This window comes from Bombus flavifrons, chromosome 3 (assembly GCF_040668555.2).
Source record: "Bombus flavifrons isolate JBK064 chromosome 3, iyBomFlav1_principal, whole genome shotgun sequence".
In the NCBI taxonomy this organism is placed as follows: Eukaryota; Metazoa; Arthropoda; class Insecta; order Hymenoptera; family Apidae; genus Bombus; species Bombus flavifrons.
The window spans coordinates 11,517,591-11,533,141 of NC_138444.1; the positions used below are offsets into that span (position 1 = coordinate 11,517,591).

Below are 15,551 nucleotides of genomic sequence, written 5' to 3' on the forward strand. Positions count from 1 at the left end.
CAAGTTTTAATGACTTTTCATTTTGTGAATTGCTTAGTTGATAAACGTACTAAAAAACATGGTACTCGTTTGGAGGTTATTTACAAGAAGCATTTCTTCACAAAGAATAAAATTTCGCAAATCAATGATCACACATAAACAGTTATTTTATACGTGTTTAACGCCATCAATCAGACTTAGTAGAAAGAGCCCTACATTTTCAATTTTAAGATGTCACACAACGAATGCTATAAAAACCAAAAGTTTAAACTCTACAGTACGATTTACCACAAAAAAAAGAGAAACGTCAGAACTAAAAAATTTAATTGTCCTAGCAGTACCTGAGAAATGGAGGTTATTTGGTGCTATTACCTTTTTATTAATTTCATCTACTATAACAATGGTAGTACCATTTTCTTTAGGAAAATTAATTGATATTATTTATGCAAGTGACAAAGAAGATACGAAGAAAAACCTTAATCAATTGTGCATTATTTTGTTTGGAGTATTTGTTATTGGAGCTCTATGCAATTTCTGCAGAATATATTTAATGTCTACTACTGGACATAGGATTACGCAGTCTTTAAGAAAACAATTGTATGCTGCCATTCTTCGACAAGAAATAGCAGTTTTTGATAAATGTAATACAGGGGAATTTGTTGGTCGATTGTCTGGTATAACTCTTAACTTTTTAAAAATTCTTTTATATATGTATCAATCTTTCATATTGTTAATTAATTTCAGGAGATACACAACTTGTTAGCCAAGCATTAACAAGTAACATATCAGATGGATTACGTTCTACTTTTATGAGTATTTGTGGGATATCAATGATGCTTTATGCCTCGCCTAAATTGGCCATGATTGGTCTAACTATCGTGCCACCAGTTGCAGGTTTAGCCATAGTATGTGGTCGCTATTTAAAGAAGATTTCGAAAGACATGCAAAATAATTTAGCAGAACTACATACAATTGCTGAAGAGAGAATTAGCAATATAAGAACAGTAAAAGCCTTTTCAAAAGAAATAAATGAATCCAATTATTATAATTCCCAGCTAGACAATGTGCTTAAAATTTGTTATAAGGAAAGTTTATGCAGAGGGATATTTTTTGGATTAACTGGTTTTTCTGGAAATGTGATTATCTTGTCTGTTTTATATTATGGTGGGGCTATGGTTTCCGATTCCTCTCTTACGGTTGGAAGCTTAAGCGCATTCTTAATGTATGCAGCGTATGTTGCAATATCTTTAAATGGCTTATCTTCATTTTATAGTGAATTAAATAAAGCATTAGGCGCAAATGTGCGTTTAGCTGAATTGATTGGAAGAGAGCCAACAATACCAATTCAAGGTGGTAAAATTCTGGAAAAAGAGTTATCCGGTGATATTGAATTCCAAAATGTCAATTTTGCTTATCCTACAAGAAGAAATACATGGGTTTTGAAAAACTTCAGTTTAAAAATCCCATCATGTATGGTAATTGCTATCGTTGGAGCATCAGGTTCTGGAAAGTCTACAATAGCTTCACTCTTATTGAGACTTTATGATCCCAATTTAGGATCTATACTTTTAGACAAACATGATCTTCAATCTCTTAACCCAGCATGGGTGAGATCACAGATCAGTATAGTTTCTCAGGAACCTATTCTCTTTAGTGGTACAATAAGAGAGAACATATTATATGGAGCAATAGATTCAGTAAAACATGATGTAGAAGAAGTTGCAAAATATGCACATGTTTTAGAATTTACAAAAAATATGCCAGATGGTTTAGATACAGTAGTTGGAGAACGGGGTATTACTCTGAGTGGTGGACAAAGGCAAAGAGTTGCTATCGCTAGGGCTTTAATAAAGGTAAGAGCATTACTGAGATAAAAATCATCCAATAAAAACTAGTAATTCAGAATTATTTGTACTTAGGAGCCTAAAATCTTAATCTTGGATGAAGCTACAAGTGCATTAGATGCAGAGAGTGAACATTATGTACAAAAAGCTTTAGAAAAAGCTGTTCAAGGACGGACAGTTCTAACCATAGCTCACAGATTAAGTACAATAAAAAATGCAGATAAAGTCATTGTTTTGAAAGAAGGGCAAGTAACGGAAACGGGCACTTATAAAGAACTTGTGAGCTTAAAGGACAGTTATTTTCATAAGTTAGTTCAACATCAAACCTTTGCTTAATTTCTGGAGTTTAATAAAAATCACCAACAATTAATGAATAATGTGTTCAGTAAACCAGAAATACTAAGAAATACTTAATAATCTATAAAAATAATGTACAAAGGTTATTGAAAATAGCATCTGTAATAAATGATTAATAAATTTATTAATTTAATTTCTGAAATACAATGTTTTATTCTGTAATTATGGTTTTTAAATATTCGTAACTTTTATCTATATCATGTTCTATTTCTTATGAAATTTTAAAACCATATTTTGTGTATATATAAATCATTTTCACAAAGAGTGAAAAAAAATCTCACCAAAGACAAATTAAACATTTTAGAACTGAGACCTAATACATGTTTATATGGTGTGCTTAAATAATTTATAAAACACAAACAATTACTACATCAAGCTGTGATTTAATCACAAAATTATATATATATATATATATATATATATATATTTTTTTAATCTAAGGAGTAAGGCAGGTATTGTAAATAATTACTATTTGGTAATAATTTTTAATATATTTTCTATAAAATAATGTACACTGCTATTTTAAGTTATATCAATGTATTATATCATTGATCTATGTTGTATTTAAATTAATATATTGTTATTATAATTATTTTTAAGATGAACCATCTCTAGACTTGTGTCTGCATAAAAATATTCAATAAAAACATATGACCAGAAGCAAATTGTTGTTGTAATTAAACTAGGCTGATTATTAAATTACACAAGCCAGTTTAATATAATCTCCATTTTAACAGAAAAGAGAATATTGCCATATTCGTATTATCTGACAATTATTCAACTGTTACATTTCTAGGAAAACACAGCAAGACATAAAGAGAGCAGTATCATTCATTTCTCCAACTAGAAAAGACAAACATTTTATTCTTACTATGTTTTACCCTTTTCTATATAGGAGATGTATATAATAAAGGCATCTTTTTTTATCAATTTCAACTTGAATGGTTAAATGGAATCTATGGTTTGATCTCATCTATGCTTAATACAATTGATCAGTCATCTTTATAGAAATATGTCTAATAAGTATTAATTTCAAAGATCCAGTGCATCTTTTATGTTGAGAATTATTTCTCAATTAATAAAATTTTGAGACATCTTTTTACGTAAGATCAGTAATTGATTTAGTCTACAATGATTGGATTTATGCTCCCTATTTGCCAGTAAAATATATTGCAAAGCACCAAAATGTATGTTTAAAATGTTTCTTTGTTTATATCACATGTTATATTTGTTACAAGCCATGTAAAAATTTTATATGCTTCAGTTACAAACACAGCCACATTCTAAGTAGAAACTTTATCTGCATAAATTTACTGTTAAGCTTGTTTATAAATTAATTTGAAATAAAAACCAAACCATGGTCAAAACTGGTCATTAATATTATAATGTTCTGGAAATAGGTAGTGTTTTGCTTTCTACAGGAGCTTAGAAATTCATATGAACACATCTCTGTACAATTCCAAAATTTACCTGATTTAATGGTAATTATAAAGTTAATGAAATGGTAAAGAACATATGATTAGAGAATTCCTTGTAAATCTTACAATATCTCTTTATACAACTTATGTATCAAATCACTTAAGAGAAGTCATATATAAATCATGTTTGAACTACAATAAAAAATTTTGTAATGTAAACAATCGTTTTTTCAGTATTTGTTCTTCTTTATGTTTCCTGTTATAATAAAAATCAAATATTAAAAATAAGTGAATAGAACCTTCTTCTTACACGTTATTAACTTCTAGATGATTGTACTGCCTCTTGCTCCATGGGTTCATCATCCTGTTGAAATACGGATAATGTTTCTTCTTCATCTACTTCCATTAGTTCCACTGCTTCCTGTCCTTTTTTACTCATGACATTTTCTATTACTGTGTCACTATCCTCTATTTTATTTCTGATAGAAGTTATATTATTACCTTGTAATTGCGCTATATTACTATCTTCAATAGACATTTTTTCTTTGTGTTCTGATTGACATGTTATCGTAGGATTTTGATTTTCTGGTTCTTCTGTTATTTCAACAATTGGCGAGATATCTTCCTTTACATTAATACATTCTGAGTCTCTTGGTTCTTCGACAATAGGAATTGGATCAGGTACTATGGACTTCATCACTCTCATTTTGTTCTCATCTTCTACAGTTTCTGTGATAGTTAAATTATCTTTTTCCTGGTTACAATTAAAATTTTTTATTGCGTTAGCTTTAGAACATGGTTCTTCCACTAAAGGTTTTGAATCTTTTATTAATTCTGCTTCTTTACTTTGTTCCTTCAGATTCTCTACATCTACAGACATATCTTCTGATGTATTTATAGTTTCTTCTGTATTTACATTATCAGTAGATAAAATTAAATTATTTGTAGATTGTTCTGGATTATTTGTTGTAGATGTACTTCCCATATTGTTATTTTTTAAAGTTAATGATTCCTTGTTTGAACTAGATGTATTGATAATTGATTGAATGTTTCCTACTTCCGTACCTAACTTTATCGTGCTTTCCAAATTTTCATTAGTATTTAAAAGATTTTCAACAACTGGATTAACTGATTCTTTGTTGTCCAATACCGTTTTGATTTCAACATCTGACTTAACCAATATATCATTACTTTTACTTGATTCTTCTTGTACATGTATTGACATCGTCTCCATCTCCGTCTTTTCATTCACTTTAGAATTATCTACATAAAACTTCGATGATTTATTCTCATTTGAACTGAAATCTTTAGTCTGAAAAGTAGTTTGCAATTTCCTTGAGGAGTCTGCAGGATCTCCTCCTTCATTTTCTAACTCTAAGCTAGGCTGAGAACTGGTGTCCTCGTTCATAATTGCTTCTGAAACATCACTAATAATTCCAGAAGTTTCAGGAACAATGGTTGACAAGTTTTGCATCGTAGGTCCAATCTGTGAATCCTGTGTTTGTGCTTGAGAATTCAAATTGGACACACCAGAAAATTCTGAAGTAGTTGGTATGGAATTAGATACCACAATGTCGGACTTAGAAGATGTTGATTCTACTTTCTCATGTGAAGGTTTTTGGAAACCAAATACGTGTTTTATTATGTCATTGGTTGGCACAACAGTATGTAACAAAGGTGTTTCATTTTCAACAGTATGCACACTAATTGTAACTGTGGAAGGACAATCTTTTTCCCAATATTCCATCTCTACATCTTGAGGAGGCTGTGTTACAGATGCATCTTCATCTACAGATCCATTAACCATACCATCACCATTCTCATTCCTTCTAGATAGTGGCCCAGGTTCTCTAGTGGAAACAACCAAAATATTCTTCTCAATAGCTCTCATGAACTTGTCAACCCTGTTGTACTCCTTACGAGGTACTGTTAATAGTTCACAAATTCGTTGAATAGTAAATGGGGCGTTTGCAAATGATTCCAAACGTTCGAGGAGATTGCTTTTCATCGTGTCATAATTGAAATGTTCGACATTCGGACACGGTGCTAGGTCAAGTGTCGGACAACTTTCGTAAAATTCAGTCATCACGCGTGTCAGTTTCTCTCTGAACAATGTTTTGATCAGCGACCACTGATAAACAGGATCACCGGTTTTCGCAACCCAACACAAATAATCCTCGAGCTCTCGAGGTATCTCACTTGGACGCACTTTCTGAAATTCGTCAAGTGCTTGCAATACCTCCTCTAAATTATCCATCTTCACCTCCTGCGCTAGCCTCTCCGCTTTCTTTTGGTCGCTAAATTATTTCTGTCGACTCTCGTCGGATTGATAAAAATCTATGGTAAAACTTTACGCAAGAAGCAATGAAAAACGCAAACACACCGGGTACTAAATAGCAACAATGAAGGGCAAGGGACGAAGCAGTGCTACCAACACCTTAAAAACATGTCAACGTTGACAGCGTTTGGTTAGTTTTCATTTATCATATTATTTTTTCAACTAATAAAACAATTTACGATTTTTATACATTTAATATCGGATTTACGGAATCTATTTCGATTTCTTCATATGTTTGGAATGATACGATATTGTCATATAAAGTATATTTCACATAAAATTTACATCAATAAAGGATAAAATATACATATATATCTATACCTCTTTTATTACTATAAATACTTCATATATATATGTTTAAAAATAATATCTGACAATTGGATAAAAACAAAATGATAATAATTATACATAATATAAGTAATATAAAAGATAAATAAGACATTTAAATTTCATATTCAAGTAGTGGTATTAGTAATACATACAGTTAATAGTATGTAATAACCTAAGGATTTACAATTATTTTTCTAAATTATTATATTTAGTAATAATACACGATCAAATAAATTTTATATTCATTTATAAAATAAAAATATTGGAAAATATATATATAGGTTTCAAATTGCTAAATATTATATATATATATATATATATATATATATATATATATATATATATAATATTATATATATATATATATATATATATATATATATATATATATATATATATATATATAATATTATATATATATATTATGGATTTATTTCAACATTACCTTAAGATTTTGAACATTAATATTTTATAATATGTAAATGTACAAAATATCATAATCATAGAATAAAACAATATATATTATTTAATTTCTGTTTTGTAATACATTATTCTCTTAATAGTCATATAATAAACAAATAAGGTTATTTTTAAAAATTTGCGTATTTGAAAGTTTCGAGAATCCCACTGTTATGTTAATCTAGTTCAAAACTAAAGTTCTCTGTAAAATCGATTTTATCAACACATGGGACTTTTCAAATGTTAGTAATAATTGATTAAATAATATATAATACTTCTTTCAAATACACAATTGATGGATTAATTAATAATTGAACATAATATATACAATACAAACTTCTTTTAAAAATAAACAGAATCTTTTTTACAAATTAACTACTTACAGAACCTAATTCAATGGGTCTTATATTATGAAACAAATAAAATGTTCCTATTCACTTAACTCTGATAGTATTTAATAGAAAAATTAGGAAAATAAAATTTATGGAAAATGCAATTTTTTGCTAGACATATTTCACATTATTGAAGTATATTGTAAGATAAGAATGAAAACATATATCTGAATTAGATTTCAATATATAAAATAATACTTCTTAAATAATTTAAATATTATTATAATTGTATCTTCAAAAGTTTTCTGGAACAACTTTATAGCTTTTTGTACACTAATTAAATCATATTATAAATTATAAAATGATAACAGAGCTATTTGGATAATATTTTCAACTAAAAAAACGTAATATTTCAACTAAAAATATGTATATGTTGCGTATAAGATATTTTATAATATTAAAATCTATACAATACATATGTTTAGTAAATGTGCACAATCTTAGAAGGTCGGTGGTCAATTAAATTGTAATGTACAGTGCACTATGGAAAGTATTTTCACAGATGACAAACTTATGTATATATATATATATATATTAAAGACTTTGTATAGATTAAAGACTTAATAACATAATTTCACCCTACACAATTTTGTTACTTATAACTATCCAATCAATCCAGTGTTAATAATGAATTCATTAAGTCAAATTGATATTACCATTAACTTGTTCTCTAATATTTTTCTTTCCATAAACTTTCGATAATTTAAACATCAACCACCATCTTCTTATGAATATCTGTATTACCAACAACCTGAAATCACATATAACAAATTTTTTATATAATTAGCCTGTCTAGAATCATCTAAAAGTTTTTACTTACAGAACAAAATTCTTCAAAACTAATTTTGCCATCTTCATCTTTGTCAGCAAATAATATTGTTTTATCAACAATTTGTTGAAGTTGAGTATCCTTTAAGTTATTGCCTACCATCATTTTCAATACTTGGAATAATTCCCCATTGCTTATAAAACCATCGTTATCCATATCATAAATTCTAAATGCAAATCTTAATTTGCTTTCTTTATCTCCCTGTTAAAAAAGAATGAAAGTATTTTTGAATGCTCTATTTATATTTATTGTTATCTTGTAATAAAATTTATATATACCTTAACACTGAATTGAGAAACACCATGAATAAATTCCTTAAAATCTACTTCTCCATTGCCATCTGCATCAAATATATCTATAACACGTTGCACTAAAGGATTCTGTTGTAATTCTGGCAATGACATAAACTCATCAATACTTAAAGCACCACTGTTATCTAAATCTAACTTCCGAAATCGTTTTCCTAATCTTCTAATTTCATCAGCATCAACTAAAAAAAAGATATTTTTATGTTAAAAGGTAATGAAAGGACCATAAAACTAATATTTTTTATTAATAGCATTAGATGTGTGCATATGTATGTATGTGTACATCAACAAATATGGTGGTTAATACTTCAGAAGTGCTATGTTTAGTTGAAGCAGTTGAAGATAAAAATAAATCAGAAGCAATATGTAAATGAAAAATGATTTAAATAAAAAGAAATTATTTTTAACATGATCTCATATAAAATTTTTATCAAATATTATTCGAAATAATTTCATAATATAATATTAGCTATTAGAAAAGTATATAAAGCGTTTATTTTGAACAAATATACTTGGAACAACGATGGGCTATTTCAAGATATCAAAAATAATGTTTCATATTGACTTACAATTAGAACATAGTTCCATAGGCAGCGAGCTTTCATTACCCTAAAAAGAAAATATGTAAAGTAAATACACACAGTATGTTAAAAAGAAGTTTATTTATAGGATTTTAAAGATAATAATCACATAATATTTTCCTTAACGAAAACAATTATAAAATCAATTACGCGTAGTATAATATACTGCTTAACTATTTACGTGAATATAAATAACCTCAAACATTTAACATGCTTAATTACCATTGTGATACTCGAGCCGGTCGATTTCTGTCAAAAATTTACCACAAAATGTCAAAATCGATCAGCAAAAACTACTTTATGATAGATGACCAGTAGAAAGCATGAGATAGGTATAGAAGAGAAACTTTAACGAAATACGTGTATAGCCTACACAAGCATGAGCATACAAATTCTATAGTCTGTCCAACGAGATGAGGCACTTTGCAGCCATAGCAACAAAATTTTGTTTATGTTTACTGCCTCGTCTTGTTGGATAGGCTATAGATATTCTTTGAAAATTATAATTTTTTTATTTCAAGTTGAATTACTTATTTATAATATATTTTAAAAGTAATTTCTTCATTATAAATCTCTTTATTGAAATTAATTTGGGGAATATTACGTGTTGCAATCAAATTTTTTGCGATTTTGGTACTGTAGGTGTCACTTTAATCTATCAGTTCTTTTTAAATCAAAAATGTCAGTTGAAAAGTGCAGAAGATGTTAAAAAATTTCTTATGAATATATATCGGTTATTTTACTAAGAAGTATTATTTTACTAAAGAATTCAATTCAAATATTATATGTTACATAAATAACTATTGTGCCCCAAAGGTAATATGAAATTACTTCAATATATAAATTTATACAACATAATAGATGTATAATAAAACCTTTTTCCTCAAAAATGTCTCAAAATTTTTTAGAAAGTCTATAATTTGTAACATTATGGCTCACATGGAAGCATTTCAATGTCCATCCAATGTTCCATCTGAGTATAAGGAAATTGTTTTAAATACTTTATGTAAAATGGAAGACCATGTTGAAACTAGAGGATCAAGGTATGGTGAAGAGAAATTTTGCTTCAATCAGTGTAAAAGATGTTAATCAATTTTAATTTTATTATGAATATAAAATATTGTTTCATAGGTATCAATGGAATTTAGATGATTTTGAAATCGGTGCACCTTTAGGCAGAGGTAAATTTGGCCGTGTTTACTTGGCTAGAGAAAAAAGTACACATTATATGGTAGCATTGAAAACTTTATACAAAGTGGAATTAATGAAAGGACGTGTAGAAAAACAAGTGATGCGTGAAATTGAAATTCAAACACACTTAAGGTAAACTTATTATCTTGTGCATTTTTTAATTTTTTGTTCATAAATAAAAATATGCTGTAAGAATATTTTTTAGGCATCCTAATATTCTGCAAATGTTAACGTATTTTCATGATCATAAGCGCATCTATCTTGTATTAGAGTTTGCTGCTCGAGGAGAATTATATAAGGAATTAAAGAGACAACCAAATGAAAGATTTAATGAACACTTGTATGTATTTTTTAAATTAATTTATAATTTATGATTAATTAATTTATATATTTACTTTTAATTGTCATTATTATTCTTCAGATCTGCTAAGTATACTTATCAAGTAGCAGATGCTTTAGAATACTGTCATAGAAATAATGTAATTCATAGAGATATAAAACCAGAAAATTTATTACTTACACATGAAGGTAATGTAAAATTGGCAGACTTTGGATGGTCTGTTCATGCACCATCATCTAAGTAAGTATATTTATAATTATAATTAATAATTACTACAGTAGTAAAGCAACATTTATTATCAATAACAATAACTGCAGGAGGAATACATTATGTGGAACATTAGATTACTTACCTCCAGAAATGGTAACAGGACAAACATATGATATATATGTCGATCATTGGTGTTTAGGTATTCTCTGTTATGAATTTCTTGTGGGTAAACCACCTTTTCTTAGTGATTCACAGCAAGAAACTTACGTGAAAATAAAGACAATAAACATACAGTGGCCAGAACAAATTACATCAGGAGCCAAAGATTTGATATCAAGGGTAATTCTTGCATATGTTTGCTGTAATTCTTTATTTAAACAAATCATCATTTTTATATTAATTACAGTTAATTAAACGGAAAAGCTCGGAAAGAATCTCTATGGCTGCTGTAAAAAGACATTTTTGGATAATGAAATATAAAGACTCAGATTAGTTTTAAAGGAATAACAAAAATTATTTGAAATATATTTTTTATTACAAGACAATTATTAATGAAATATAAAGACACATTAGTTTTAAAGGAATAACAAAAATTATTTGAAATATATTTTTTATTATAAGACAATTATTATTAAGATAATATATATATTTTTTACATTGGTATATAAAATTATTTCAATACTAACATAATTTTTATGGCCAATTTAAATTAATCCCTGTTACATCTAATGCGACTATATCGATTTCGACATTAAGAATGTCGCATAAACTTGGTTTAGTTCGACCAAAATCTCCATGCACAAATTCTTTTACATATGTTCCAGCTTGTGTTTTGATATCTAATACAAAAAACATACTAGCATCCTCAGTAGTAATATCCAACTTTTTTAATTCCTGAGGCTCAACCCAGCGAGCTCTCATTTCATATATTAATCGTTCTCTGGGACTTAAAGGTCGTCTATGCAATACTCTCACTGGTGTCTTTTGTATTATTTTTACACGTTTCAAATCATTTAATTTTTCAAGAGATAATACGTTCTTAGACGAATTACGACAAACGCAAAGTGCTCGGTAAAATTTTGTTTTAACATTTTCGCCTTCTTTTAACCTTTTCAAGTCATATTTGGATAAAACTTTTAAATTTGACGTAATTTGTACTTGCTTTGAGGACTGATTAATTTTATTGACTAAATTTGATAGTAACTCTTCTGTTATTTTGGTCATTCGAGGACTAATTAATTCAACGGCAAATGGCCTTCCAGAATATATGTTTCTAACGTCCACATCTTCTCTTCCAGATGATAAAAATTTAATAGCTATATATGAAAAGCGGGTATTAAATTTTGACTGAAATATAGTTAATTACAATATTAAAAGTTTTAGAATATCTAACTTACATTGAGCTTTTGTTACTTCAGCAATAGGATTACACAATATGTCCTGAACAGATGATTGCATCTTTTTCTCTCCATTTATGAACCATGGAGTTTGACTGAGTTCTCTTGATAATTTATTATACCGCCCTGAGGTTATAAGTCATTTAATAATTTATATTATAATTATACTTTTAATAATATTCCTTATATTACCTCCTATAAAAATACTTGAATGTGAACATATGATATTTTCTACATTAATGCTATCTGATGTATCAAATGACACAGCTTTAAAGTATTGAAAAAATTCTTCGTCTATTATTTTGGTCATTAGAGTCTCTATACTTTTTCTGCTAAATCTATTTTCATTATATTTTCTTTTCTGTTTATTCCCTGTGTTATTTGTTCCTTTGCACAATAATCTAAGACAAAAAATATTTTATTGTAATTGAAATAACATATTTCTAGAAATAAAATAATTCTAAACTTACAATGTTTCACATTCTTTCTCATTAAATTTGTATGTTAGAATAATTTCAATCAGAAATGGAGAAGGTGTCATTGAATCCATTTGTTTTTTAATAGCCAATTCTAATTTTGGAGTCATTATCCATTTCCAAACATCTTTAACACTTTGCAGTTTGATTTTAAAATCTAGCAATGCATCTTCTGAAAGATTAAGTTGGATGGCACATTGTATATGCAAAAAACGTTCTCTGACACTGATGCATACTGGTATTGTTAATGCACATATAAATGTTCCACTATCATAATTTTGTTTATCTACTTCAACTTGAATCTGTTTGTAAAATTATTTGAAATTTATATCAAATGTCTATATACATTTTAAAACAGATGCTTCAACATACTTTTCCAATAACTTGTTCTTGTGTCTTATTTTGTAGAATTCCTAAACAGGTTATGCACGGTATATCATCGTTAAAAGAGATATCTTCTGCTTTAATATACCCAGCCTATAAAAGAATTTAATATTGAATCAAAAATTAAAAATTACAGTAATTAAAACATACATCTTTTGCATATTTAACAGGATCTTCGTAACAATCTAGCGTACGCCACCCAACAAAACGAAAACAACATCTTAAGCAACAATTTTGCAGTTGCAAAAAATTAAAAATACGTTTTTCACTTTCCGTAGCGTTCATTTTAAAAAAAATTCTGTAACATAGTATTTCAACGTTAAAAGAATATCAATTAAAATAAAAGTTTTTAATTATCGTGTTTACGTTAACCTGCTGAGAATATAATCCCACACATTTCTAAATATTTAAATAAATGTTTATATACAGATTACATTTAAATCATATTATCTTATCTTCAATTATTGGCAATTAGTCTATTGAAGTGAAAAAACTGAAGTATCTATAACGTAAAATTATTAAATGCAAAAACAACACGATGCTTCATACGGATTGAACACATCTTTCTTATTGACTTCGCTAAAAAATATGATGGACGGTTACAATGTCATCCATTACTAGTGTAAATAGTTATAAGTTTTAGGTTTTATTCTGTTGCAACTGGTACCTGATTAATTTGTAGATATAGTAACGTAGCATTTAACATCATGCCTATTTTAAGGAAAAAATCTAACAAAAAAGTAAATGCGGAAAGTGGCAACGACAATTTGATTGGAGGTTAATAGTTGTTTTACTAATTATTTTAAAAAATTCCTCGATTGACACATTATTAAAAGTATGTGTATAACGACGAAATAATGCTTTATTTTTTCGTGACAGATATAACCATTGATGACTTTGCAAATTCATCACGGACACACACAAGATTTAAAAAGGCAGTGATAAATGTCTCCTCTGAAGGTTACCTTGTTAATACATTTCAATCAACTTTGTGTTATGCCATTTCTGTCTAATATAAGAAATTCCACTTATTTATTTGTATCCTTGAATGAATAGTCTATAACAAATCTTTTCATCCAATTCTATCTGTACAGTGAAGGAAGCAACAGCAGAGAAAAAAACTTTCTGGAGCAAAATGAATGAAAGTTATCAAGGTAATCTGGGTGATTTGAATAAGTCAAAGAAAAATACTAAAGGTAGATACTTTTAGAAATAATCAGTTATGAAGTTCCATTTTTCAATGTTCCATTTTTAGCTCTCAATTAAACTTAAATTGATCTTACTTTATAGGTGCATTAACAAATCAAAGAAGAAACAGAAAGACAAATTCCTTTGAGAGCACTACAGAAGAAGAAGAAGGTAAAATAAACAGAAACTATGAAACGGTAAAATTCAAGAAGAATTCCTGAAATAAAGGACAAATTATATTTTTACATTATTTAGGTGTAGATTATCCATTGGATATATGGTTTATTATATCTGAATACATTAGTCCAGAGGCTGTGGGAAAATTTGCTCAAATATGTAGAAGTTCTTATCATGTGGTAACAACAGGAAAATTTTGGTTTCATTTGTACAAGACGTAAGTTTTCCTTTATGTAAGAACATAACAATCTAGAATTATGATAATACATAGGAGTATTAAGTAAAGCATAATATAGTTACTATAGGTTTGTTCCTGGTTTACCAGAGCGTCTACAACCACAATGTATGGTTCGTACACACGGACTCCGTGCTTGTGTCATTAGAACATTACATTACACTTATTTTTCCTTGAAGAAAGAAGTTGATAATGTGTCCTATTTAAGACAAGATCAGCCACATTCACTTGTTAAAAGACAGTGCTGTCTTATGTGGCATAAGGTATGCAACATAGAATCATACGTAATATTATTATTGAATCATTTAGTAAAATTAACTAATCATAAATTACTTATTGATATTTTTTTTAGGAAGGGAAAAAGCGATGGTATTTCTATTTCAAATTAAAAGAGTTGCCAAAAGCTAACAATAATTCATTAAAACTGAAAACAAAGATCAATGGTAAAAAGACAGATTTTCTTGAAATGTTAGAGGATGTAGCTGTGAATTTGGAAGAGGGCTGCAAGATACTCAGGGTATTCACTTTACTATGAGACAATTATCTCTAATGCATAATGCATTGTTATGGTAAATAGCAATTTATGCAATATTATACAATTTATAGGTGACTTGTTTAAAATATAGTATGTTGCCACCAGTAATTGGCTTGATTTTGCAATCAGTATCGATGACTTTGATGCCCGGTTTTAAGGATCATCGATTACAACTCGGATTTGGAACGTCAGATGTCCCTAATACATTAACAAATCAAGTTATTTTAAATGATGTTGTTAGCTATCAAATTCTAGATTGGTGGCATCCGACTTATCCCCACCAAGATTCAATAACTACTATTGAATTACCACAAAGTGATTCTTGGGATCAGAGCTTATTATAAGAAGAATTCCATATTTCATAATCGAGCAGCTAGATCATAAGTACGACTGTAATATAAATACTTCTATGTACATAATACATTAAATGTCTGTTAAATTTAAAGATTTGGACACTTGTTCTTCAAAATTTCATGAGTCAAAAAATGAAAAAAAAAGGATAAGAAAAATGTTAAATGATATACAGACAAAACTACATATATTAATACTGTGTTATTACAACTAATAAATAAATGACATAAAA

The 15,551-nt window shown here is 28.0% G+C and overlaps 6 protein-coding genes across 10 annotated transcripts; 3 read left to right on the forward strand and 3 right to left on the reverse strand.

Annotated features, from left to right (window-relative positions):
* Positions 1-58: 58 nt before the first annotated feature.
* On the forward strand, positions 59-2,313 carry LOC138178444 (ATP-binding cassette sub-family B member 10, mitochondrial). Its single transcript, XM_069110311.1, has 3 exons — positions 59-653; positions 724-1,832; positions 1,899-2,313. The coding sequence occupies exons 1-3, from the start codon at positions 59-61 to the stop codon at positions 2,157-2,159; spliced, it is 1,965 nt and encodes a 654-aa protein (XP_068966412.1). The 3' UTR covers positions 2,160-2,313.
* LOC138178445 (serine/threonine-protein phosphatase 4 regulatory subunit 2-A) lies at positions 1,005-6,113 on the reverse strand. Its single transcript, XM_069110312.1, has one exon. It carries the CDS (start codon positions 5,853-5,855, stop codon positions 3,915-3,917), a length of 1,941 nt encoding a protein of 646 aa, XP_068966413.1. The 5' UTR covers positions 5,856-6,113; the 3' UTR covers positions 1,005-3,914.
* A 1,377-nt stretch (positions 6,114-7,490) lies between these two features.
* Positions 7,491-9,214, reverse strand: LOC138178471 (calcineurin subunit B type 2). Its single transcript, XM_069110367.1, has 5 exons — positions 9,058-9,214; positions 8,824-8,863; positions 8,225-8,436; positions 7,938-8,147; positions 7,491-7,868 (listed from the first exon to the last, which is right to left on the reverse strand). The coding sequence occupies exons 1-5, from the start codon at positions 9,058-9,060 to the stop codon at positions 7,821-7,823; spliced, it is 513 nt and encodes a 170-aa protein (XP_068966468.1). The 5' UTR covers positions 9,061-9,214; the 3' UTR covers positions 7,491-7,820.
* A 278-nt stretch (positions 9,215-9,492) lies between these two features.
* On the forward strand, positions 9,493-11,266 carry aurB (aurora kinase B). The gene is made up of 7 exons (XM_069110352.1): positions 9,493-9,651; positions 9,744-9,878; positions 9,967-10,158; positions 10,232-10,366; positions 10,448-10,606; positions 10,684-10,915; positions 10,983-11,266. The coding sequence occupies exons 2-7, from the start codon at positions 9,766-9,768 to the stop codon at positions 11,067-11,069; spliced, it is 918 nt and encodes a 305-aa protein (XP_068966453.1). The 5' UTR covers positions 9,493-9,651; positions 9,744-9,765; the 3' UTR covers positions 11,070-11,266.
* A 3-nt stretch (positions 11,267-11,269) lies between these two features.
* Pus10 (Pseudouridine synthase 10) lies at positions 11,270-13,641 on the reverse strand. Of its 2 annotated transcripts, XM_069110321.1 has the most exons (7): positions 13,501-13,621; positions 12,984-13,131; positions 12,822-12,926; positions 12,444-12,751; positions 12,166-12,374; positions 11,974-12,099; positions 11,270-11,892 (listed from the first exon to the last, which is right to left on the reverse strand). In XM_069110321.1, the coding sequence occupies exons 1-7, from the start codon at positions 13,530-13,532 to the stop codon at positions 11,270-11,272; spliced, it is 1,551 nt and encodes a 516-aa protein (XP_068966422.1). In that variant the 5' UTR covers positions 13,533-13,621. The 2 variants fall into 2 exon arrangements, with proteins under 2 accessions (XP_068966422.1, XP_068966423.1); XM_069110322.1 differs by lacking the exon at positions 12,984-13,131 and having other exon boundaries at positions 13,501-13,641.
* fsd (transmembrane protein fates-shifted) lies at positions 13,315-15,413 on the forward strand. 4 transcript variants are annotated; one of them, XM_069110338.1, is made up of 8 exons: positions 13,470-13,610; positions 13,713-13,793; positions 13,928-14,029; positions 14,124-14,192; positions 14,277-14,415; positions 14,495-14,696; positions 14,786-14,950; positions 15,040-15,413. In XM_069110338.1, exons 1-8 carry the CDS (start codon positions 13,541-13,543, stop codon positions 15,310-15,312), a joined length of 1,101 nt encoding a protein of 366 aa, XP_068966439.1. In that variant the 5' UTR covers positions 13,470-13,540; the 3' UTR covers positions 15,313-15,413. The 4 variants fall into 4 exon arrangements, with proteins under 4 accessions (XP_068966441.1, XP_068966442.1, XP_068966439.1 ...); XM_069110339.1 differs by having other exon boundaries at positions 14,504-14,696; XM_069110340.1 differs by lacking the exons at positions 13,470-13,610; positions 13,713-13,793 and adding an exon at positions 13,315-13,455.
* The last annotated feature ends 138 nt before the right edge of the window (positions 15,414-15,551 follow it).